General features: G+C 36.8%; 1 protein-coding gene across 17 annotated transcripts in view; it reads right to left on the reverse strand.

The window, feature by feature from the left end:
* Positions 1-26,590, reverse strand: part of HDAC9 (histone deacetylase 9) — a 938,649-nt gene that overhangs the window by 537,935 nt on the left and 374,124 nt on the right. For 12 of the 17 annotated variants that reach the window (XR_009260421.1, XM_058724883.1, XM_058724881.1 and 9 more), the window contains exon 3: positions 3,148-3,210. Coding sequence is in view for 14 of the 17 variants with exons in the window: in XM_058724883.1 (XP_058580866.1) it covers positions 3,148-3,210 (63 nt within the window). In the remaining 3 variants the exon portion in view is untranslated. Of the gene's footprint in view, positions 1-2,804; positions 3,099-3,147; positions 3,217-3,448; positions 3,855-26,590 lie in introns of those variants that run through there. The other 5 variants (XM_058724885.1, XM_058724886.1, XM_058724884.1 and 2 more) reach the window with 5 other exon arrangements.

Genomic DNA, 26,590 nt, shown 5'->3' on the forward strand with positions numbered 1-26,590 from the left:
TGAAAACACATTAGCAGATTATACTGTAGAACCTAGTTCTCCCTAAAATGTCTTGCCTAGCTAGATCAATATTAGAAAAAAATGGAACCATATAAAACACTTGCAATTCAACGGTATGTAAAGAACTCTGAAGAAAACTCACCTTTATCAATGCATAGTATGGAGCTTAACTTTTAAAACAGCAAATGGGAACTTCAAAGCAATAGGTAACAATAAAACAAAGCTTTTTAAAACAATCTCAAGAAATATTTTGTTGTGGTTTCACTGTTCAATTATACATTCTGCAAATTCTTTGCCTTTGATTACTATGTAATGAGACACTTTACAGAACACATGTACATGTACACATGCGTGTGCACACACACACACACACACACACACACACACACACACAAAAAAAAACTACTCTGATTTACAGTCACAATTTACACAAGGAGATGACTAGTTCTTACCAGAACAGGAAAACCAAAAAAAGTAACTGACATGTAAGATAACTAAAGAAAACTTACTCTCAAAACAAAATATCATTGTTCTATGTGACATACAATTGAACTCAGCTGGCTTGTTCAGCAAGATAGAGCATGGTATGGAAGAGCCAGAAGCCCAGGTTCTTTAACTAAAAATAGTTATAATAATAGGGAGTCTGCATTTCAATAACATGTTGTTACATTTGAACCTCATAAAGAATGCCCAGAGGTAAGCATGAGGACATCATTATTGTTCAGGTTACAGATGAGTAACCAGTTATCCAAATGGCTAAGAGCCGGAACACAGAGCTCTTGACTCCTCGAACAGTGTTGTCTCCACCACTTTGCACTACTACCAAATAATCTCTTTCAGATCCAACGACTCCATCCATTCCTATGCCTATCAATCATAGACCCATGCCACTGGTCTGAAAGGGAGTGAAATGAAATTTGCAGATAAATTAAGACAAACACACCTCTAACTTGTCAATTAACTTAAAGGAAAACCCTACTGAAATGGGTCACCAGGATCACCATTGTCTCCTCCTACCCCTTCATCAATGTTACTTAAAGTTTGCTTTAACCTTAGGATTGCTGGGAAGATAGTAAAAATTCCAATATCCAGGCTAGTTCCCATACCAGTTAAATCAAAAACTCTGGGGATGTAACCAAGGCATCCGTGTTTTGTAAAATATTCTTGATGACTCCAAGTTTGAGAGCCAGGGCCTCAGAGGAAGTGCACAATAAAGACTGGGGGAACTAAAGTTAAGCCATATTATATTAAATAACATCAAATGTTATACAACATGGTAGAATGGAGGCAAATGATTTTATGTTTCAAATTTGAAAAATTAACAGAACTTGGAGTTTCCTTATTTATATCAGACAGGTTTGAGAGTTGATGTCAATCTACATCACCTTTCACTTAAGAGCTGGTTCTTACAGGATGTTTCCTGTAGAACTGACAACTGCATGGGCAGTCTCAAGCACTTCCCTGCTAGAAAATATTATTGCTTTCATGTCAGGAAAATGACAGTCTCAACTGAAAATCGGAGTAAAGTTACATATGATTATCAAAGACACCGAAAACAGTGAGGCTTGCAAACACCTGTAGCCTGTGGCAAGAGATTCAATGTCAGCGGCCAGTCGCTGCTTCAAAGGCACAGCTTTGTTTCTACCGTGTGAAAGAAACATGAAACTCCTAACAGAGGTGAGGACTAAACAGATAAAGTGTAGTACTGAAAAGATACCCAAAATAGTGATTGCTTAAAAGTTGATCCATATTTAAAAAATAAAACACTAAATTAAGTGACCAGTTCCATTGGAGACACAACAGCTGACCCCTCCCCAAGCTCTTGTCAACTTTAAAGCCACAAAGATAATAAACCATATTAAAATCCTAGTACGTTTGCTTCAGATAAGCAGACACTACTAGTTAAAATAATTCTTGCCACTTAAGTGTCAACACCTCAAATTACACAAGATCGATCTCTTATTCTGAGCCCACCAAAAAACTGGATCAAGAGAAGTATCTTAAAATCATCGCAACTAACAGAGGTTTAAAGATAACTTGCTTCAAACATAGGTGCGTAAATGGGAAGGTGTTCAGCACTGAAACAGACATCATGCCAACCTGTGGAATATTTCTTTCACATCTAGTTCTAGCAAGTAAACGCTGTTCTACGTTGCATTCTTTTCATGGAAATCTATGTGGTGATCTATAATTATGATCAAGCCCACATAGGAACTTAGAAGATGTGAGGGAGAACTTCAAGCCAATTTAGACTGAAACATTCGGAGGACGGAAACAACCCCCCCCACCCACCCAAGCTTTAGGAACTGGCTGTAGGATTAAATATGAAGAGCAGCAATTATAAGTAAGTGTTATCATGTGGAGAGTCTGCTCTTTTAACAAACAGAAATTGATAAAGCTGACAAGTTTCCTCTCCTCAGCACACCTTCTTGACGGCACAAGCACATACAGAGAGAAACCAGAAATTAGACTCTGTTACTGTTATTCTTTAAAGGGTTGCACCTGCATGTAACACCTTTATGTGTGCGCTATGCCATCCATCTGCCTGACAATACTAGACTCTCCAAATGTTTTTAAAGAAAATTAAAATAAGCATCTGCTGATAATAATTTTATTCCATCCTGAATACTTTCGTTTTGGGCTGCTGAGAAAAAGCCACATTAAAACTACCTTTGTAACTCCTAGCAAACACATTTCAGAAGGTAGGTCTATAAATAGATGTGCTTCTGTATGCACACTGTAAATATAAAATCATCCGGCTAGTGGAGGCTGCAATTTAAACTGAAGCCCCAGGATGAACTTACCTGATTTTTAAAGTCCCATTAGAATAGCTTGCAATCAGTACAGATCTCCGTTTTCTACTTGCAGAGTAAGGCAAAGCACCCCCAACTACATTTTACTTATCTCAGTCCCATCCTTCATCAGAAGCTTTGAGATTTCATTCAGAAGCTGTTGTCCCTAAATGCTGAATATGCACAGAAACGGTAATGGAAGGGATCTAAGTTAAACCCTACAGACGCACCAAGAAAATAGCAACATCAACACCAAAAAGCAGCAAATCCTTGAGAGGTGCTTTTTCTTAGCTGCATTTCCCAAGTCTGCCTCCTTTCACACATAAAATGTCTCAGTTATGGAAGAGGATCTTACCTGAGCTGATCATACTGTGCATTCTCTGCTGAGCCAAGAGCTGCTCTCGTCCAGCCACCCCATCTGAGGAAAAACACGAGTCACTCTCGTAAATTGTCTGCAGCATATTCCAATCACTCTTACTTCAGCTACATGAAAGATTCATCGCTGCTCAGTGCACGGGCCCCAGGAGCTACCCTCCCTGGTCCTCCCTCCTCCCCGAGGAGAGGCAGCAGCCGACCAACTTCCACAATGATTCCCTTTCTGTTAAGGTGGACATACACTTTTCAAAATATCTGGACACTTTTCCTGTGTTACCAACCTGTGTACAAAGCAGAAAGGACCAAGTCGATGCTATGGCTGTCTGGAGTTTAGGTTATCCCGGAAACTAAAAGCAGGTGGGGAATAGGAATGTGCTTCGGGGTTATTGCTTTGTCAGAATAAGTAGAAAAATATTAACTGTACCCACGAGAAAAAGAAACTGATTAAACCTGGCTTATAGTTCTTCAGGCTGCTAGAGTTGCGTTGCAAGAACCCTCAGTCCTGCAAGTGGCTTCAGCCGGTGTCCTTCTATCTGTTTGTGTGCGTCTCTTCCCCCTCTCTGGTCTCTCTCAGCTCAAGTTGGCTAAAGCTAGTGATAATCCATTTGCATATGAATCAACAACGGCAGGGCCCACAGGCACAGAAATAGAACAATGGTCGGCCTGAGCCAAAAATAGGTCAAGCATGGCCGAGTGATTGGAGCCAGCATTAATGCATTTAAAAATACCCCAGCAAACCCAGCTGTCCAGCCTCTATCTTTCAAACCATAATTCTCGATTGCAGGGCCTTAAAAGCAATTAACTCTTTCCTCCCTCCCAGCTTGCTTTACACACTGTATTTCCATACTGGTGATTTGTTTCCAAAGAAAGAAAGGCAAAAAAAAAAAAAAAAAATTAAGAATCATAATTCTAAGAGGGCAAATGCACATACATTTAATTTCATTTTATTTTTATAGTATGTGTTTTTGGAAGAGAGAGGAGAGAAGTGCAGAGCTCTGTATTGGTTCTAAAATAATACTGGAAGCTTTTGCTCATAATGTGGTTTCTGCCTCACCCACGCACAGCAATCCTGGTGTTCTATTTTTGTTGCCTGTTTCTCTGGCTACACTGCAGTTGGCTGTAGCACTAGAAGCTTTTCTGCCTTCTAGTTTCAAGACTGACAGGAGATTTAGTAGAGGTAGTTTCAGAAAACAAGCACACCCCAGAATAAAATGTTTATGAAGAACTAGGTTGATTTTTCACTTGCCATTTATGCAAGGCAATTGTCCATTTCATAAATCCTAATGTGAGCTTGGTACCACCTATCAATTTTACTGCATCCACTTTCTATTATATCTAAATTAAAAAGAAAACATAGCTTAGGTCTGAAAATGTTGCCTCTATTTCAGCCCCTCAGGCTAAATTCAATGTGGAAAAGAAAAAGGAAAAGAAAAGTGTTGATGCTATCTAATGGATGGATGCAGAACGACCAAATATATATGTACCTGTAGTTCAACCAATAAACATGGTCAGTCTTCAACTAGGAATATTCTGCATTCATTGCTACCTGAAACACAGACCTCACTTTTTGGAAGAAATGGCATTTAGAGTAGTTGATAGGCTCCCAGACCAACACACATTTTGAAATTCACCTGTAGAGTAAATGAATTATAACATATACTACTAAACATTCTATAGTCTCTGAGGTACACTTACAACATCATTTCTGTATGAGAAATAAATTCTGCATCACAAACTGGGTTGTACCATCTAGCCATTCATAAGGGCACACCCAAAAGTGATAATCCACTAGTCCTGGGAACTCTTCTTCCTTTTCTAAACTAGGTCAGTAAGGAAAATGTAATTCTTAAAGCATTAGTAGCAACAGAGAAGGAAAGGGAAAAAGCAGAGTGTTTTAAGGTTCCTAGAACAACTGGTGGAGGAAGGATCTTGGTCAACCACAGAGTGTGGGGCAGGGAAAAGAGAACAAGGAGACATAGGGTTTTGGTGGAAGGGAGGAAGCATGTTAAGTCATTAGGAAGATAACACACTGCTGAAAACAGTGGTACAGAATTTTCCTTCTTTCATAGATTAACTCCTACTTCTTGCAAAATTATGTTTGGACACATAAGTTACAAGATTTTTAAAAAATTTATTCCAAAGCACATCGGACTTAAACTAAAACGAGAAAATCTTATTTTCCTGTCACTGGAAAAAAAATATCTAATTCCATTTGATATTACAACTAAACTTTCACTCAGTCAAGAAATCAATATATAAAATTCAAGAGATGGAAATATTGTGGAGCTGGCAAATTACCTCAGGGATGATGTAACCAAGCGTAGCATTTTAGACCTGGGAGGAAGTTTAGAATTTGCCTACAGTGGTGTTCAAACTCTCTGTGCCTCAGGATGCCATGGGACCCTGGAATTGACTTACAGTGCTTTCTCCAGAAAAGATTCTTCCCCCAAACCAGGGCAACCTCACTTTTATTTGTTTATACTGGAATATGTAAGAGTTCTTTTGAACAACAGCTTTGTACATTAAGAAGAAAACAGCTGAGGGGCGTCTGCGTAGCTCAGTCTGTTCCTTAAGCTTCTGACTCAATTTCAGCTCAGATCATGATTTCACAGTTTGTGGGATGGAGCCCCATGTTGGGATCTGCACCTAGAGTGTGGAGCCTGCTTGGGACACACACACTGTCTCTCTCTCTCTCCCTCCCTCTCTCTCCCTCCTGCTCTCTGCCACTCCTCCTACCCACACTCATGTGCGTGTAAATGCACACGAGCAAGTGTGCTACTCTGTCTCAAAATAATCTTTTTTAAAAAAGAAGAAAATAGTTGAAATCCAATAGTGTTGAGTACAAACAAGCTCCCTATTTTACAAAGTAAGAATTAAGGTGTGCTGAATGTTACTAAGGCTATAAAAGTACTTGTTAATGATATTATGACTAAAGAGACATGCTTTGTATCTAGCAGGTGGTCTCCCATCATATTCCCCAGTCTGGCATTCTGTCCCTTTTCAAGTGATGCAAATAATTACCTGAGATCTTCAAAATAAATTTTAGAATGATCTAGTGATGAAAAATGGAACCACCAATTGTTTCAGAGTGGTTTTGAACAGAATAGGCAAAACAGTGATAAACATGTAAGAGGGATGACAAAATCCTACTAATGCCATAATACACATCCTTTGTCATTTCAAATTTAAGTGACCCCTTCAAATTGCAATTGACAAAAACAGTTGCTGAGCTTTTATCATCAAGAAAAGTAAAACTCCAAAAGAGTGAGTTAGTAATTATCCTATTTCTCAGAGGTTCTAGGAAAAGGCATACCACATAAAATAGTGTAATGTGTCTTCTTCATGTTGACCAAGTTATTTCACTTGAGATTTTATCCCCACATGCTTTCAGTATTTTGTTTGTTTGTTTGTTTTGTTTTATTTTGTTTTTACCATTAATAGTCTTGCCTTTTACCTCTTGACAATGAAAAGTTAGTTTAGGGTGAAAAGACATCAGACACATCATAAAATAGGTATCGCTTGCTTCTCAGAGGAAAAATAAGCATCATTAAAATCACCAGGAAGTACATTGATTACCATAGTTCCATTAACCAACAACTTAAATATTAAGAATGTTGTGTAATTCCTCTCACATCATCTCGACAATGTCAGTAAAGAAATGTCAGTAAGTTTCTTTTTGTGCATTTATAAAATCAATTTTACTGATGGGAAAAAAACTATTAAATTTTGTATTATAAAAACTGTAACAAGCTAATACAAATGCTAGGCTAGAATAAATAGGCATTAAAAAAATCTCAATATAATGAATGTTAACTCAATTTAATAAAAACGTTGGAAATTGATCTAAAAATCATTTTACATTCATTTTACACTCATTCAATGAATGTTAATATTATCTACTGATGGAAATGAAACCACTGTCTAATTATTTAAGTGGTTATTTTCAACAGAATATGCAAAACTAGTGATAAATTAATAGGAGGGATACCAAAATGTCATTCAAAAGCAATTATGATAATTCCAATTATTTTTATGCAGGTATATAGACAACACAAAAAGATGTATAAAAATCTATATGGCATCAAAATATTTCCTAAAATATCCTTGGACCCATAGCTCACATTGATCTTTTCTCAAATCAGTCCCACTGGAAAGAAGCAAAGAAGGTAATATAGCCTGATTTATTCTAAAACACTAAGGTAACCTCTGCTCATCTGTAATCAAACACAGACTTTTCATGTAGCACCAAATCCTATGATTCTGAAATCTAGACAAAGTATTTCACTTTGCCTGAAATATTAATTCTGTTTTACAGGAAATCTACAAAATTAGTCACCAACACCTGGAACTCCTCACTCATTTTCTGACTCGCTCATGTTGCTTTTTCACCCATCCTCATGTTTCTCAAACTATTGTCACAGCAATAAAGTTATATGTACTTGTCTGTAAGTAGTAGACTTGGTTCACCTAGACTCCCAACGAACAGGCAATAGAGTACAGGGTGCTAATTTTTATTTGGAATTAAGTAGTCTATTTATCTGATTTTTCTATCTCTTAGAGAAACATTGCCAATTGTTATTAAATAGTGGATGTTCAATTTACAAGTGATTCCTTTCCACTGAAACAACCTAATTGGTTACCAAATGGTCTTCAGATAAGGAAATCTTGCCTGGACCCAAGAACAGGTAAAGGGTATCAGAAAACACATCAGCAATGAAATTCCAGGGAGGCTGTTTTATATGAAAACAAAACAACATCAACAAAAGCTCTAGAACTGTTGGCCTTGATTTGATTGATAATAATTTCTTCTCTAACTTTTCCCTTCAAATGGGACATGTTGATCCATGATTTATTCTATTTCTAGGGGATTTCAGAGCATCAAGGTCACCTGGGAACTTGTGAGAAATGCAATTTATGGGGTACTTCCTATCCTAGAAGTACTAAATCACAATCTCTGGGAGGAATCTGTATTTTATAAGACCTTCAACTGATGCACGATAAAGTGTGACAATCAGTAGAGAAGATCAAGCTTTCCAAATCAACGATTAGATGGCTAAAATATATAAATGGAATAAGTATCTTTTTTGGGTCCAATTTTAAACAAGCCAGTATTATTAGAGAATATTTTATTTTAAATGAAAATAATTAAACTATGTAAGAGACTGAAGAAGACAATTAATATTCAAAGTAGAAAGAGGAGGATCATCTAAAAAAGTATCTCTTAACTGGCAGATGAGCCCAGCATTGTACATTTAAGATGATAGGGATGCGTGCACTGCTTTTCTTCACTAAGACAGGTTGTTCCAGGTTCTCTTCTTCTGAGTATTTGTCAGTTGCACATCAGTCTCTCTGTGCAGAGCTCAGTGCGGCCAGTCCAGGAGAAGAAAGCAGTATGATATCATATTCAACATGTACTATTTCATCGTTACTCATTTTTACCATAGTGTCTTATTAAAATCTCAATAATTAACTCCAAATCAATAATAAACCACAACTTTATAAAGCTATATGCATGTATGAAAAATAATCTTTTGTTGAAATCAAATGAAATGTAATTGCACTTTCATTTTTGCATTTATTTCCTTGTCTTGTGGACAGAATAACCAGTGAAAAAGGTCAGACGACAGACTGCAACAGAAATGATCTCACGTGGATTCCTTAATGTAATGATCATCATCGAGTACAGTTTGAGTAAACAAAGTTTTCAAATATCTTCCTTTTGGCGTATTTTAACGATATTGGCAATAGGAAATTAACATAAAATGCATTTGTAGTTACACTTTATAGTACTGGATCTAATAACTGTAGTGATGGCAAAGTTTCTAGAAAAGTCTGGTTATCAATTGCATTGACTCACGTCTACATGTTCTATTTTTAATTGGTAAATTCCATTGATTATACCATTCTGACTCAATGTTCTCAAAGAAATCTAGGTTTAGATTCAACCTTCTCTCCCTGCAAGTCACTTAGAAACAGCACAGCAGTTTTTACACTTTGTATTATGGTACTGTAAACTTATTTCACATAGAAAAACTATTTCATATGTACAAACAGGCTCAATGTAAATATAAGTACGCATCAACCATTAATCTTTTCTTTTGCTTTAAGTGGCACGTAATGGCTCATGCTGATAATCAAACATCATTTTCTTAACAGCATCAGCTTTGAAATACAAACCAACCTGGACTAAACTATCCCATGTTTACTAAAGTAAGTATGTATAAGATATTTACAAGACAAACTTTTAATAGAAATCTTAGTTTCAAGACAAAATATTATTTCTGGCTACAAGGCTATGAAAATCAAAATTCTGGAAAAATTCCAGTTAAGTAAAATTAGCTTTCTGATCTTCACTATTTGGTATGAATCAAAAATTTAATTTTATATTATTCTACAAAGTAGGTGTTCATATGTAGCCACACGTTTAATAGTTACCATCTTATAAATAAATGGGATTCTGATCATCAAAAATCAATAGTGATATGTAGCACCTGGATGAATACTATATTTGAGAGCTGTGATAAGACTGATTTCCACATGCTAATATAAGTTCACCAGACATCAAAAAATCAACCCAGAAATGTCATTTCTTGCCACAAAGGTCAAGCTGATATTTACCATAGCAAACCACTACCTATCACCATGTTAAATCAAGAGAATGCCAGAATGCTTGCCACTGAAAATAGCAGCAACATTTTTTAAATTGTAATTATATTCTGACTTCATAAATGATCTAATTGGATGTCAACTACCATACTTAAGAAACAGCAAATGCCCAAGCACTTATTTTTTTGCCTTATCAAAAATATTTATAGCAGTGGTGTATAACTAAATTATATACATTTGCAATTAGCCGTATCACTAAGTTTATTAGATGTCCATGGGTAAGGAATCTTTCCTGTTTCATGATGGTTTACTTTAACAGAATTCTTTCAGTTACCATTTGTCTGATAGATATTTTTCCACTCCTTTGTTTTCACCCTTTGCATTCTTTAAGAATAACTTTTATAGACAATATATACCTGGATGATTTTTTTCCATTCATCCCATAGAAAAGTCTCACATTTGGTAACTTCATGGAAGGAGATAGTGGCCCTTGCTGGTTCATCATCTTCTCAAGAGCAAAAAAAGTAGTAAATCCACCTCATCTTTCAAAAGCCTGCACATATACATTACTTCCTTGGCAAAGCCTTCCCTGATCTGAGCAGTCATGAATGACAAGACCTAACTCTGTCCTTACGTATATCATAACAAGAGTCTTTGGATATTTCAACAATTTGGTTACATATCTGTTTCCCATGCTAGGCGTCAACAAGTCAAGAACAGATCTGTCATTCATCTATGTGCCTATTTCACACTGCCTAGCAAATAGTAAGCACTCTATATGATATGTGAATCTATGTAAATATACATATGTTTGATTTTTATACACTTTCATTCATGCTTGTTTTCACAGATAAATGTCAGGCAAACAATTTCCATCGCCTGCATCAGCCATTCGCATTCCACCCTTCCCCAAATTTATCTCCAGAGTTAGTTTTCCTCTCTCAAAAGGGTAATCTCACACACCCAATTCCAACATCATCCTGGTCAGATAAGTATGATGATTATGTTGCATACAGTACTTTTCAGGACAATAATGTAACCATTCATAAGCTTTGTATCATCAATATAAAACACAAGAGATGGTAAATTCTATCATGCTTTATTTTCTTAGGATTAAGCACAGGAAATTAAAAAATTCAAGATTCTAGAGAATTTACTTAAAACCTTCCCATTTCTACACTGAAACTATTTTTACTAAAAAGGAGTTTTGAACATTTTAACAATTGTTCCTGTGCTCTTGGGGCTCTCCTGGACTCTTATAATGGCCAGCTTGGCTCCAGGTAACAGTGACATGACTCTTCTGAAAACATCAAAGCTCTAATCAAAAAAGTTCCACTTTATATTCTCTTTGACATAGAGAATTCCCTTTCAGTTTTAAAGAGCTCCTACACTGTCTAAGTCTTTAGAAGGAGGGGCCTTATGTTCACATGTTTTTTAAATCAAAAAGAGATATATTCTGGAAAATGTGCAAACTTCAGTGTCAGATATGAATTTACACTTGATTCATGAAAAACAGCGAATATATTTCATATGAAGGGCAACTACATTACATTCTAAATAATGTGGCTTATACGATGGAGACAGGCCTCTGGATTCAGACAGAATTTGACTTGAATCCCCCCTCTCATTTAGTAGCCAGTTATAAGTTGGATAGCTTGGATAAGTTACTTAACCATTCTTAGTCATAATTCCCTCATTTTAAAAATATTAACCTCAGCTTCACAGTCACTTATGGAGCTTCAAAGCATTGAGATAAAGACCTTGAGAGGAAATGGGGTAAGAAAAAGGCTCAAAGAGAACAAGTCGTCTACAATTACCATCTGGACAAGACAGTGACTATATTTGCAGAGGCTTTTATATATAAACATTTAACCAAGATGTGATCTTTATTTTATCTGTATTTAGTGTTGCAGATGAGTTGTAAATCCAGCTGAAAGAGGAATGCCCTGTAAGAACTTCCTCTGATACGAAGCTCCAAGTATAAAATTAAGTGTTAGTTAAAAGGAGGACCTTCACATAGCAGCTAGTAGTGTTTTCTGCCAAGCAAGTTTGGTTTATATGATCAAATTAATATTTGCTGAATAATGTATTAAAATGTTTTGTGGGGGCACTTGGGTGGCTCAGTCAGGCAAGCCTCTGACTCTTGACTTGGGCTCAGGTCATGATTTCATGATTTGTGAGATTGAGCCCCATGTCAGAGCCTGCTTTTCTCTCTCTCCCTCTCTCTCTTAAAATAAATAAACTTAAAAAAAAATCCTCCTGTTTTAAAAAAAAGTACTTTATGAATGTCATCTATGGAGCTTAAAAAGTAAGACAAAATATATACACATCATGTCTGACAAGAAACATATACCACAATGCTATATAATTAATATATGCTGAATGTGGCCCCATACTATGTCATACTTTTCGAAGCCCATGAGAGAAGAAAATACTCATGTTGTCAACTTTGCATTTCTCTGGTCGATATTCTTCCCAAAGCATTCATAGAAACATTCACCGTGTCTTTCTTCAACTTCATTCGTCTCATCCCTGCACCCTTTGCCTATTATTTCATATTCTGTTCCTGTTACCCTGCCCAATACATATGGAACTAAAAAGGGAAGGGAGTATTTATTTCCCCAAATTGTATCAACTTAATAAGGACTAAGAAATCATGGTTATAAAATAAACATGGTAAAAAAATGAAAAAAAATTGACATGTGCTTTGCAGGGTTGCTTTAATATTTAGAAATATGAATATAAAATTTCCACCATTATGGCAAGAACATAATAGGTATTCAGTACTCTTAAGTTACTATTATAGCACACTATTAATACACACATCAAGAAGTGAATAATCGAGGGCCTACTTAGATTTCTGTATTCTGAATTAAGATAATACCTATTTCTCAAAATCAGCTATAATATTAGAAAACAGAATATAAAAGACAAATTCGAAGGGAAAATTTTTATCACTCTCCAGGCTGATAAACACACCATGTGTATTCAGCAAGTCACTGATTCCTAATTGAATAAGAAATGGAAATAACGAGCAAGAGGGGAGTAGTATGTCCCAGCCTATTTGCAAAGCTTACTTTGTGAGGTCTAATCAGATATTTTAATAGGAGACACAAAGATTCATAGCAACACTCACATGTGTGCCATTTAATCACAACCTAGGAGTATCACCAATCCACAATGCATTTCCCCCCAGCTAATGACTTCATTCCAGATGGCAGGGACTCTATTTAAAATCAATAAGCTAACATTAGTTATTTCACCTGAAGCTATAACAACCTGTTTTTGTTTTCTTTTTTGTAATGAAGTGAAGACTGCTGTCTTCTTATTTTGGCTCTATCTGAAGGAAGTTCTCAGCAGTACTTCCTGTAAGTAGCAGAGACCCCTCGGAAGCCAAATTCACTTATTTTAAATTCAAGACTTTACCTGGATTAAAATTTAGTAATTTTTGATTATTTAAATCATGAATAATTATGTATTGACTTGATGGAACCCAATGCTAGTTGAGGGAAACTAAAGTCTAGGAGTAATTAACATTCCGAAGGCTAAATGGTAAGAAATTCTCAAGCACAGGCTAATGCTGTTCCCTTTATAAACTAGGGAGAAGGCATTAGTAAAAAATGACAGTTAAAACTCTCAAGCATTTCATTTTATTTAAAATATGTAGTTGAACTTGAACAACATAGGTTTGAACTTAATGTGTCCACTCATTGATTTTTTTCAGATAAATATAGTACTGTGAATTTATTTTCTCCTTATGATTTTTAAATAACATTTTCTTTCTGTAGCTTACTTTATTCTAAGAATATAGGATATAATATATATGACATACAATATGTTACATAAAATGTGTTTTTAAAAATTTTTTAAATGTTTATTTTTGAGAGAGAGCATGAATGGGGGAGGAGCAGAGAGAGAGGGAGACAAAGGATCTGAAGCAGGCTCTGTACTGACAGCAGAGAGTCTGATGCAGGGTTTGAACTCAGGAACCCTGAGATCAAGACTTGAGCAGAAGTCAGATGCTCAACTGACTGAGCCACCCAGGCACCCCTTACATAAAATATGCTTTAATCGACTGTTTATGTTTTCAGGAAGTCAACAGTAAGGCTATTAGTAAAGTCTGGGGGGAGTAAAAAGTTATATATGGATTTTTGACTGTACAGATGATTGGCATCCTAACTCCCAAGTTGCTCAACGGTCAAGTGTACTTCACTCGAGACAGGATCAACCACACATAGAGCATATCATGAAAAACAAATTTTTAAGCCAATATGAGGGATGAGAAATGAGAACCAATAATTATCGTCAAGGTCTATGCTAACATGGCCACCTTCGTATATCACAATATAACATGACTCATATTGTTAATATCCAGTCATTAGGGTAAACCTAAAGTAGTATTTTCACTATTTCCAAATGAATTATGTATGGATTATCATAACATTTCAAGAATGTTAGAATCATTAAATATAGAGTATACTGGTTGTCAGACATCCAAACGTATATGATTCAAAACAGTTGACAAGAAAATGCAAGATTAAAATGGCACTAAAAAACTTGAATCTGTGCCATTGGGTATAATGTACAGACAGTCACGATATCTGATCAGTTTTTCAAATAATAAAATCTATTAACTTGGAACATAATAACCAATGTAGCATCGTTCTTAGTAAATCAGACAGAAAAGACAAAGAATTTGATTTGTAAAAAAATTAAATGATTTTATTAAAAAAAATTTCTCCAGAAATTGCTATGTACATCCAGGAACAATTTTAATTTTCCAGAATAAAGTTTCTTAACGTGGTGGTGAAGTGAATGAGAAGACAGAGTCCATACCCTGCCCATTCTTCATTCCAAAAACACTCTTCCCAGGATTTTCCTATGATCACAACAATGATGTCTACCAACACAACCCATAAATCAAAACTCATCCACTATCAAACAGTCTTTTTTTGGGTTCACTCTTCTTGTTTTGTTTTTTGTTGTCTTTGTTTCTGCCTTGCCTCATTTTTCATTAGGCTCTTTAGAACCACTGTATCCCTACTGTATTTCACTGCTTTTTAAAATGTCTAGTTGCTTAACATGATGTCTCCCTCATTCCAGCAATTACTGCCTAGTCTTTAGGGACAGGTATTCACACACCAGCCTCTGGCGCCTTTGTTTTCTCACATACAAATCAGAAGTTAATTTTCTTCCTGCCCCAAACCTAAGTATATATTACTTAACCATTAATATCCATGCTTTCCCTGCCTCTTTTATCTTTCTTTGTAGTATACATCAAATACATGATTCAGTGTCATTTTCTTTGACTAATGTTCTTACTGCAAAAGTAAGCAGTAGCAAAAGTAATCCATTTGACTGACCAATTCCTTAAAAGATACATTAGCCTTGTTCTGTTTTTAATTATAAGAGTTTCCTACATTTATACAACAATTATTGTTTCCTTTGACAACACTGTCCTTTCAAAGGGTTCTGGGAAGAAGGACCTCAGATGTTCAGGCAAAATGAGGAGGACTGGTAGGGGCAATGTGTAATGGGAAGTTCTGGAACAGTAGAAACTAGCACACCTGGCTATTAATGTTCACTCGGTAACACTGTGATCTTGTGGCCCAGGGAATGCACATGTCCTTTGAATCCTAGCACTCTGTTCTTAAAAACATACCACTGCTCCAGAAAAAAATAAAATAACATAAAATAAATAAGGGCTCAACATGAATTAGGAAGGAATATTATTTCTTCAAAATTATGAAGAAGTATTATGAAAGGCATTCCTTAATAATTCTTGTTTTTAATCCTCTAATTCTATTTTTTTAGCCTTTTGTCACATCAATTTCTAATATTTGAGTAGCAGAATAATATCTCAAGTGCTGGAAGACAGTGGAAATCAAGACAACAATACAAAACAATATCCATGTAGGGGGAAATAGTTAAAAAGATAACCCTGGAGAGGCACTTGCGTGGCTCAGTTGATTAAGCATCCAACTCTTGATTTCAGCTCAGGTCACAATCTCAGGGGTGGGAGCCAGAGCATTGTAGGGCTTGTTGGGCTCTGCACTGAGCATGGAGCCTGCTTAGGATTCTCTCTTGCTCTCCCTCTCTGCCCCAATCCCCCACTCTCTAAATAAATAAATAAATAAATAAATAAATAAATAAATAAATAAATAGTTAAAAAAAAAAAAAAGATTGTCTCTCTCCCTCTCCCTCCCCTTCAAAAAAAAAAAAAAAAAAAGATATCCCTGGAGTGTGGTAACAGTGTGACAGTGCATGCTGGCATCCATTATTAAAGATCAGGGTCCAGGGTTCTGCTCCTGTTTTCAGTTCAGACTCCTTCTCTCCTTGCCAGAAAGAACAGAATCTGATCTTTTTTGTTGGTCCAACTTTTCAGAGAAAATGCAGAGCACGGTCAGAACTAAAGAGGCTCTTGGCTACCTGATCATGCCTCAGGAATACACAACTTGCAACAGGCATTTGATAAACATACTGGAGGAAAACTAACTCCTGTTAAAAATGCTAGTGGTGAAGACTTGGCACTTAAAGTGACCCACAAGCAATTACAGACACACAGACTAATCATTTTTCTGCAAACTGCAGCAAGGTCTTGACATGAGTAAGGAACAACCAGACAAAAATCATCATGCCATAATGTGCCCCCGCCCACCAGAAAAGAAACTCCAGTGTTCAGACTATGTAAGACAAGAAATGCAGGCTGGACATAGCTCCATATGATAAAGGTAAGATAGGAATTGAAGATTCATGTCAGGAGTCATCATTTGTCAAATATAATTTGCTTATTTAATAGTATGATAAATCATTGTATGGTTTATTAACACACATTAAATCATTTTGATATTCCTAAAGCCTTGAGTAAAAAGAAATTTTCTAGGTTATGTAACAGATGCTGGGGTAAAACCCGACTACTGGAGACAAAACTCTGGTACTCAAAGTGAACAGAACCCGTTATTACCTTATAAAACTGTCATAGCATTCAGTAGTTCACAGCAGCCCTTGGTTAAGAATACGCATTTGAGTAACCAACCCCAAAGTAAGATGCAAGTAAGTTAAGTCCTTTATCTATACTTTTTGAACACCATGAAGGAAATGACAAACCATTAAAATGCACTCTATAGCATGTCAGCTATAACACGATAATTACATTCCAGAGAAAATTCATATTCTGTTAATATGCTGCCTAGATAACAAGTGTAATGGGTGACAGGGTCATCAGTAAAATGGTCAAAACCTATGTTATTTTTAAAGTTAACATCATCAACATCATTATCATCATCTAATATTATGATTAAAATTTTTAATTGTTGGGGCGCCTGGGTGGCTCAGTCAGTTGAGTCTCTGACTTCGGCTCAGGTCATGATCTCGCAGTTCGTGAATTCGAGCCCCGCGTCAAGCTCTGTACTGACAGCTCAGAGCCTGGAGCCTGCTTCAGATTCTGTGTCCCCCTTTTTCTCTACCCCACCCCTTCTTGTGCTCTGTCTCTCTCTGTCTTTCAAAAATGAATAAACATAAAAAAATTTTTCAATAAAAAAATTTTTAATTGTTAATTAGGGAAATAAGTTGGACCCCTCCCACCCTTACACTCCTGCCCCCCAGCCCCCGCCCCCCCCCCCCAACAAAACGAACAACTACAGCTCGGCCAGAGGCTGTCACAGTGGATGGGTAAATGCAGGAAACAACAGACAGGACTTGTGTGGAGGAGAGGCAGGTGGGTCCTGAGCCAAAGCTGAGAGAGGCAGGGCCCTAGGGCAAGGGCTGCATTTCAAGGGAGCCTTGGAGGAAGAGCTTGTTGCATCTAGCCAGCAGCTGAACAAGGACAGGGGTGTGCATCAGTGGTGAGGGACTGACTGGGTGGAGGCACTGGTTTTTAGTTTCTCAAATATGGTCACCATGGCTCCCGTGGCCAAACTAGCAGCCAATTGATAGCTTTTTCTTTTCCCTTTCTTACTGAAAGTTACTATGTTTCTACACCTATGGTTTCCTACGCTTGGAAAAAAAAAATCACATATGACCCAACATCCACTTTATATTCTTATTACCCTCCCATTTACCAATCACGTTTGATTTAATTTTTCTAACAGGAACATGAGTCGTAGCAAGACAGATTGACCACCTTAAAGGTCCCTTCATTTTCTCTCACTCAATTCACCACCCTGATACACAGAAAGCGCCTTCCTCAGCACACTACAACTGTGTTAGACAGATTCCTCCAGATCCAGCACCTGGGGCCCTCTTTTTGTCCTACTCACTCACCCTTCCTAGAAACTGACTAGCAAATCAGGAACCCCATGGCCCACAGAGTGGAGGAAGGCACTTACCATCCCCCCTCCAACAGGATCAGCTTTCTGGCTTTAGAATATTCCACCACAAGATCTCTGACTGAACTTCAGTTTTAACATCTTGTTATCTTAGAGGCAGAATGGTACAGGGAGAAAAGCAAAGATGCAGATTTACCCCTGACTACATAGCATTCCGGCTTTAGGGTCTGGGGCAAGTTATCCTCAATTTTACCTACATATTGGCTACTATCATATATCCCTAATAGAGGTGTTGCTTTGGTGACATATTAAATGCCTAACACAAACATTGGTAAATAGTTGCTGATCAATAAAATAGTAGCTAATTAGTATGTCTTAACCCCACACTCAATCAGTTTACTTTTATCTTAGACAAAATACAAACAAATTGGTTGGCAACAGATCGAAAGAAAAAATTAGAAGGAAAGGGTGGTTCTGGAAACAGGCAATTTCTGATTTTTAAAAAGTCAGAGGTCGATTCATAAGATAAAGAATGAGGAAAATCGTCATAAATATCTCTGACCCTTGTGATCTAGTATAAGCGAGCACTGGCACACAGGTCTTCTTACACACCATTAGCATATGGCATAATATTAAAATAATGTTAATAAGAATGTTAATGATTGCCCTGAGTGATGGTTAAACTAGATAAAGTACTCTTCATTTAAGAAATCATAGGGGCGCCTGGGTGGCTCAGTCAGTTGGGCGTCCGACTTCAGCTCAGGTCATGATCTCGCAGTTCATGGGTTCGAGCCCCGCATCGGGCTCTGGGCTGATGGCTCAGAGCCTGGAGCCTGCTTCGGATTCTGTGTCTCCCTCTCTCTCTGACCCTCCCCCATTCATGCTCTGTTTCTCTCTGTCTCAAAAATAAAATAAACGTTACAAGAAAAAAAAAAAAAAAAAGAAATCATAGAAGAGGGGCGACTGGGTGGCTCAGTTAGTTGAGCATCTGACTCTTCATTTCGGCTCAGGGCATGATCCCAGTGTTGTGGGATCGAGCCAGCATCTGGCTCTGAGCTGAGCTTAGAGTCTGCTTGGGATTCTCTCTCTCTCTCTCTCTCTCTCTCTCTCTCTCTCTCTCTCTCTCAACCCCTCTCTTCCTGTCCCCCTCCCCCATTCTCTCTGTTTGTTTAAAATTAAAAAAAAAAAAAATCAGGGGCGCCTGGGTGGCTCAGTCGGTTAAGTGTCCGACTTTGGCTCAGGTCATGATCTCACGGTCCCTGAGTTCAAGCCCCGCGTCGGGCTCCGTGCTGACCGCTCAGAGCCTGGAGCCTGTTTCAGATTCTGTGTCTCCCTCTCTCTCTGATCCTCCCCTGTTCATGTTCTGTCTCTCTCTGTCTCAAAAATAAAAATAAACGTTAAAAAAATTTTTTTTTTAAAAATCAGAGATGCGAGACTACAAAGAAAAAAATTAATATTGAGATAAACTGTGCCCAAGGATAGAAAAAAATCAATATTTAATATTAATATCATTCTTCACTTGATAAGCAAATTCTAAAATTAGTATGGAATAGCAAAGCTCCAAGGAAGGTAATCACAATTTTGAAGGAGATCAAAATGAGAGCATGTGCCTTATCATCTTAAAGACTTATCTGGTAAGTTATTATAAAGAGAATGTCTTATTGGTTCAAATAAAAAATAAAAGGTAAGATAACAGAATAGAGCAACAAAAAGGATAGGCCCACTTATGTATGAAAACTTTACATAGGTCAGTTCTGGAACCACAGTAAGTGGAGATCTTCAACAAATGGTTCCAGGATAGCTAGTTCTCTAGGTTAAACTATTACAGCCCTAGAAATTAGATGTTTATATTAAGCTATACACAGGTATACACACACTCACAGAATTAACTCCAAGTAGTTTAATGATCTATATACAAAGAGTAAACTTAAAAAAAAAAAAAGAAAAAAATGTAAAGGAGTATGCTCAAATCCTCAGATTAGGGGTGGAATCGTTCAACAAGACACAGAAAAACACAAATCATTCAAAAAAAGACTGATAAATATGACATAAGAATATAGGTTTTGTACAAACTATTAAAGAGAAATTAATGGCACATTAGTTAATGTGCCATTAATTAATTAATGACAAATTAATGACACACTGAGAAAAAACATTTACAGCACATTTAAGCAACCAATGACTAGTATTCAGAATATAATAACATTTACAAAGCAGTTTGAAAAGATACAACCCAACAATAAAGTAGGCAAAAGATAAAAATAGGCATTCACTAAAAAGGAATGTCCAATCCATGTATAAAATATGGTAAAGGATACTAATAATCAGGAAATAAAAAATTAATCCATAACAAGATACAGTTATAAATCCAGTGCATAGGTAAAAACTGAATTAGTAATACCAAATATTAATAAGAATGTTGAATAATAAGAACTCTTACACTTTGACAGCGTAAGTTTATTTCGTTACAAACATTTCATTTAATGAAGGCTAGATTTTCTGAAGAAATTACTATTTAAAGTGGCAACACTTGTGTTTTCTAAGGCAACTCAATATTCATAAAATCCTAAACTGAATCTTGCCTAAGCTTACCCTTCTCTCTCTCTTTTTTTGCTTAATTAAACTAAATGTATTCTTTTAAGATTTTCTCTTTGTAACTCTGCTATTAACAATGAGAAATTACTATGGCACGTGAAATAAAAGTTGATTTCTAAATTAAGTAATGAAACAGAAAAGGAAAGAGCTAATGCGCAGCCCATCATCTTGAGAATAAGTGCAGCATAGAATTAGTAAATGCATAAATTGCACTTAAAAGTACAGTCTCTTTTTCAAAGATGATTACTACTTTAAGGAAGGCTTAGTGTGTCTGTTGACAGCCCTCAGGAAATTAAAGTATTGACTGATCTTTGTCTCTAGTATCAAAAGCAAGAACTGTTAAACACAGAAATAGTCATGATAGGTAAACATATTTTAACTTGACAAAATGAAAACTACTGATATTGTTATTTAAAATATCTGAATAAATATACCGCTGGCAGAAAGGGCAGAAGGTAATTATGCTCTCTTAAAGGGTATTAATAGACTAAAAAAATTTATGATTGTTCTAAAGTTCTTTTGATTTTCATGAATGTTTGAGATCAACATAATTTAAGAATAATGGCAAATATTAAAAACCAACATAACATTACATTCTGAAAATCACTCTTTTGTAATCTGTCAAGTGATAAGCCCTTACCAGTTTTAAGTTTTGAAGATTCGTGAATACTAGGAAGTGTGACCAGAAATGAATTTTGAGACCACCGTAAAGCTCTTCAATTACAAAAATGTATTTAACTAGTAAGGAAATATTTTCTCCATATGGACACAATTTGACCTTTTAAATGACCCATCTCAGTTATGTTTCATAAATATAGTCTTCTGATTCCTGAAATAAACATATGTATGAGTGTGGTTTTGTTTGCCTGTTTATATATAAAAGTAATTAACTCCTCTGGCAGCCTTGGTTCAGAAATTTTGACACATTGGCTATTTGGGCTTCCCTGCACAGCTTTTAGCCACCTATTGTCAACTGTTAAACTATCAGTTCATGGGGGCCAACCGAGCTCCCAGAGGCTATTGTTATTTCCCTTACATTCAAGGGCTTGCGGGGCTCCGATAAGATATTCGTCAGAGCTGACTGCCATATAATTAATTACTTTAAGCTTCTGAATGAAAGATTTGTCAGAAGGGATGTTATTGCTATCTTTGGAGTCAGAGAAAGCATGGAGCACAGAGGTGAATGTTGTCGGCACCCACCTAAGCTCTGCTCTGGGGAGAGGGTATTCGGGCCCAGATACTGATGAATTCCTATAAGTAGAAATAGGAAGTCCTATTTTTCTTAGCAGAAGAATGTTTTCCAAGGAATTATTAGGTGACTACTTGAAAACCGATTTTGGCATGGAAGATGAGATCTCCGGGTGGCAAACTCAAATAGCAAAACTTTGAAAACAAAAGAAGGGTTTAGCTCACTGCAGGATTTGCTTTTCTTGGTGGAAATACAAAACTGCAGCCAGAGTTTAACCGTTCAGAACAATACAACATATTCCAGGGGCTGTGTGGACAAAGAATGAAAAAACAAAATGAGAACATAAAAATAGAGATAAGGTTATTGGCTGCTAGCAAGGAATATTAGGGGAAGAAACAAGATATTTCAAGGGGATTTTTAAATGAAGTTTCACTGTGTGGTATTCTTTAGGCTCTCCTCTCATACTGTGTAGCAGTCTGAAATACTAATGCTTTAAACCTGAAAGCGTAAGGAGTTAAATTTACCTTTCTGGGGAATGCAACAAACTCCAGATCCTGTCATATTGGGTTTGGGGACAGATCTGAGGTTCTCTGAGGTGGTCTTGCCACATCTGGGCTCCATGGGGTCAGATCCATCCAGTCATGTTATTAAACACTCAAACCATATAACTAACAAGCATGGTTTCAGTCAACATTCTGCCATCATCCTTATAATTATAATCTGGTTTCCCAGAATTTGCTGGTCAGAGGTCATGAGGGTATTGTCCCCTGGAGTAATACTTTTCATTGAGACTATTCATTTGAAATGCTGGTTGAATCCATTTCTCTTTGTGAGCATTGCTGGTGTGAATTTGTCAAGGTAAGTCCATCCTATGGGATGGACATGATAACATACACTTGCATTTGATACGGCTACCTATTCTAAATCAGGGTTTCCTATAAACATCACCCCTGCAGAGTGACATAATTTAAATATTATAGCTCCTTCTATTTAAATACAATAGCATCCAAAATCAGAATTAAAAAGTTCAAGTTTGGGCTATAATAGAGAGAATTCTTGATTGCAAAGAATTGGCCTATTACCTATAATGGAAACCAAACATGCAATGGGAGGTCTGCCTTATAAATACATAGTTAAGTTTCAAGAGACAAAACTTAAAGTGTGCTGGAGAAAAAACGCACGTAAAGGGGCTCTAGTGCATATCATTGTATCAAAGATCGTTCCTACATAGGATATTTTAATTTTAAGATCACATAGAACTACATGCAGAGGAAACGATGCTGAAATCACAATGGGATGCTCTGGAATACTAGTGATCTTGGTGAATTTTGCTGATATTTTATTGTTTATGACTGATATTATAGAAGCAAGAGCCTAACACAGTCATTCCAGAAGAAAACTTCCCTGCAGTGAACAAAGCCCTTTTGTGCTTCTGGTAAAACATGACTCCACTAAGGCAATTAGCTGTTTTAAAAATAAACTAATTCATTTTGGAGATCTGATGTATAATTATGCAGCTGCATGGACTGAGGAGGCATGGTGACTGGCTACAGTGTTAGTAAAATTAGAGGAAAAAAAAGCACCTCTTTGCTGACAGCTAAAGCATTGATTTAAGGTCCAATTGCCACCTTTGCATTATGAGGAGCGCAAAATGAATCTCTTTCTAAAATAATACAAAAAATTTCTGATAATGATAGTAGGGTATCTCCAGAGACTGAGGGGATGGTAATTAAAAATATTTATCCAGAACCTTGCTTCTAAGAAGCTTGGCAGTCTCTGTAGCATCCACTCTTATATCTCTACAAAAATATGACTCAGAGAATTTAACTCACTCATTCCATACACAGAACTGTTCTGTACTACTTCTAGAAGCAGAACATTTGGTGACATGGTACTTGTATGGGTTCAGGGGTACTGACAGGAAAAGGAAATGGCTCTTGGTCCATTTTCAAAAATTTGTTATTAAGGCAGCAGTTTCTATAGATGGGAAGATTGAGTCCTGGCCATTAACCACAGCAGGATCCAAGCTTTTTGGGGCAAAGGGCTCTACCCGATCCTGACACAGCACCTGACCTTGCTTGCAGCCCGAGTTTCCACAGAACCCGCAGGGTAAATTCACAACACACAAAGCACATTTTTAAAAATTCTATTCACACTTATTTCACTGCCTTTCAAATACATTATATACTTTCCACCAGGTGAAGACAGCAAGATTTGCACAAGGTGTCTTTTACAGATTTCTTTCTTTTGATCATTGCTTCTTTATTACCTTTCCTTCTCCCTCGCATAATTTATCCCTCCCTCTCCCCCACTTTCTCTCATCTCTTTTTCCTTCCTTTCCTTCTTTCCCTCTTTCCCCTCACCCTCCTTTCTCCATCCTTCCAGTAGCATTTTCACTCAATTTTCTTCCACTGACTATTCCAGATTCTTGCCATGAATCATGTTAAATATCATTGTTTTTATGTTTCTGACTTTCAGGTTTCTAGTGTTGCTTTTATTAAGGAGCAGTTCTCTAATATCCTGAAACTGGAGAATATGAATTTCAGTTTAAGGTAAACATATGATCATTATCTATTTCAAACTTGCTTTTAAAGTATTTGAGAAGATAAAGGTTTATTGAAGTTTGGGGTGAATCTGCCTCACTGCCCCAAAAGGAAAAAAAAATGTAGTTCCAAGGCAATAAAGTGTCTACAAATAGAGAAATATATTAAAATTCTACTCTTATAAAAGGTTACTTCCTCGGTATCATTTAATACATTCTAAAAATTAGATGCAAACTTTATTTCTCCAAATTTTGTTTCCCTGGGTCTCTGATTTCCAGAAACGTCTCCTAGAGATTACTGTAACCAAAGTCTCCCAGAGAAAAAACAGATGCTTTAGGGGCATCTATGGGGGATACCTGCAATAGGAAAGCACAACTCTGCCTGAAATGTTACTGACATTTTGTTCAACATTTTATTTAGACCATTTAAAACTTACAGAAAAAGTTTAAGAAAATGGAAAGAACTTCACACACCTTACATGCATATTCAGTTTTTAATCACTGTGCCACAATATATTGCTGTTTTAAAATTTAATTTGGTTTGCAAATAATGTTTCCATACATGCATTCACAAAAAAGTTGTGAGGTATTACCAAGGCTCAATATCAGCATCAGGCAGAAAGACAGAAATAGCCCTCCCCAGGCAAATACTGGGAAGCCATCCTCTTCCTCAATGTCCTCTTAGAAGGCCTAAAATAACACCGGATAAGAAGCTGAGACATACGAGGGCCTGGCGAGTTAAGAACTAGTTATTTTATTTCTGCATTTTAAGGGATGTATATGAAACACCATAAATTCATACAGGAAGCTTATCATTTACTAACGTTGTTTACCACGCAGCTAATACAGCATAAAGTCCCTCTTAGACTCCACCCAAGGAGGCCAAAGAGTTTGATTTTTGAAGTTTTTAAAGACCATTTAAAACTATTTAAAATAATTTCACCAACAGGTTGATCCATCAGCATGAAGCTCTAAGGAAAACATTATAACAAAGGTCTAATCAGTGAGAAGCAAACCAATTATTTACTTAAATATGTAAGAATGATTACATGTGTCGCCCAGGAAGAAATACTAGTGGAAGGAAATCAAGGTTGCCAGAGAAAACTGGACATATCTGTTGTCTTTACATTCACCTCAAAATTTTCCAAATCAATCCTTCCTTATAAGGTCAGAAGTCATTTTAGTGGCTTATGCTATGGCTTGGCTTGTGCAACACTTTTCAGAACTGGAGCTGCTGGTCTACATGTACATGCACATGTGCATACAGGCTATGAGTGTACATATGAGTGGAGAAGAAATACTGTCCTGTAGAGATAGGTGAGGCTGATGTGTATGTAGGTAGTGTCAACTGAGCAGAAAATGGAAATGGTTGGGTCTTATATGAGGATGAGACAACAATAAATAGTCTGAGTTAACATTAGAGGTATGTATGCCTTGTGCTAAGGCTCCATCATAATCACCACATGTTGCTTCTTCTCATCCTCATAAAATAATCTGCTGAGCTCTGCAAACACAGAGCTGGCAGAGATAATGAGAAGGGTGACCCAAGAGCATAAGTATAAAAGCTGCAGCAAATCCTCAGCACCTTTCTTTGAATGGGTATTACTTTCTGGGATCAGACATTCAGACAGACAATCCAGAAAGCTCAGCCTCCCACAGTCCAAAAGATGCCGATTGCTTAACTTTGTTCTCTCTGGCTTTAATATATCTCAGATAAGTGAGTCTGTTTAGATTTGACTAGACAGTTTGAAAATTGCAAATTGGCCTTAATTCATTAACCTGTTCAGTGAGCACCTCGTATACCAGATACTGCTCTAAACATCCAGGGAAGACTGGAGACAAAACCCATGCTTTCTCATGGAGCTTATATTCTAGTGAGGAGCAGAGAGCAATCAACAGGTACACAAAGAAGTGGGATTCCAGATGGTGATCATTGCAACATTGAAATAAAATAGGGTAATGGGATATAGAGTAACTTAGGAGACACAAACCATCTAGAAAGGGTGATAGAGAAAGCATCTCTCATTAAGGAGGTCACTCTTGAGCTGAGATCCAAAAAGCATGAAGAAGCCAGCCTTGTAAATATGTGGAAAAGGCACATTCCAGGTGGAGGGAACAGATCTGTGTGTGTCTGCAGCAGAAAGTCAGCCAGTGGAACTGCAGCACAGAACGGAGTGGTGAGGGGCACCTGGGCAACTCAGTCAGCTGAGTGTTGGACTCTTGA

The sequence above is a fragment of the Neofelis nebulosa genome, chromosome 4 (genome assembly GCF_028018385.1).
Source record: "Neofelis nebulosa isolate mNeoNeb1 chromosome 4, mNeoNeb1.pri, whole genome shotgun sequence".
Classification (NCBI taxonomy): domain Eukaryota; kingdom Metazoa; phylum Chordata; class Mammalia; order Carnivora; family Felidae; genus Neofelis; species Neofelis nebulosa.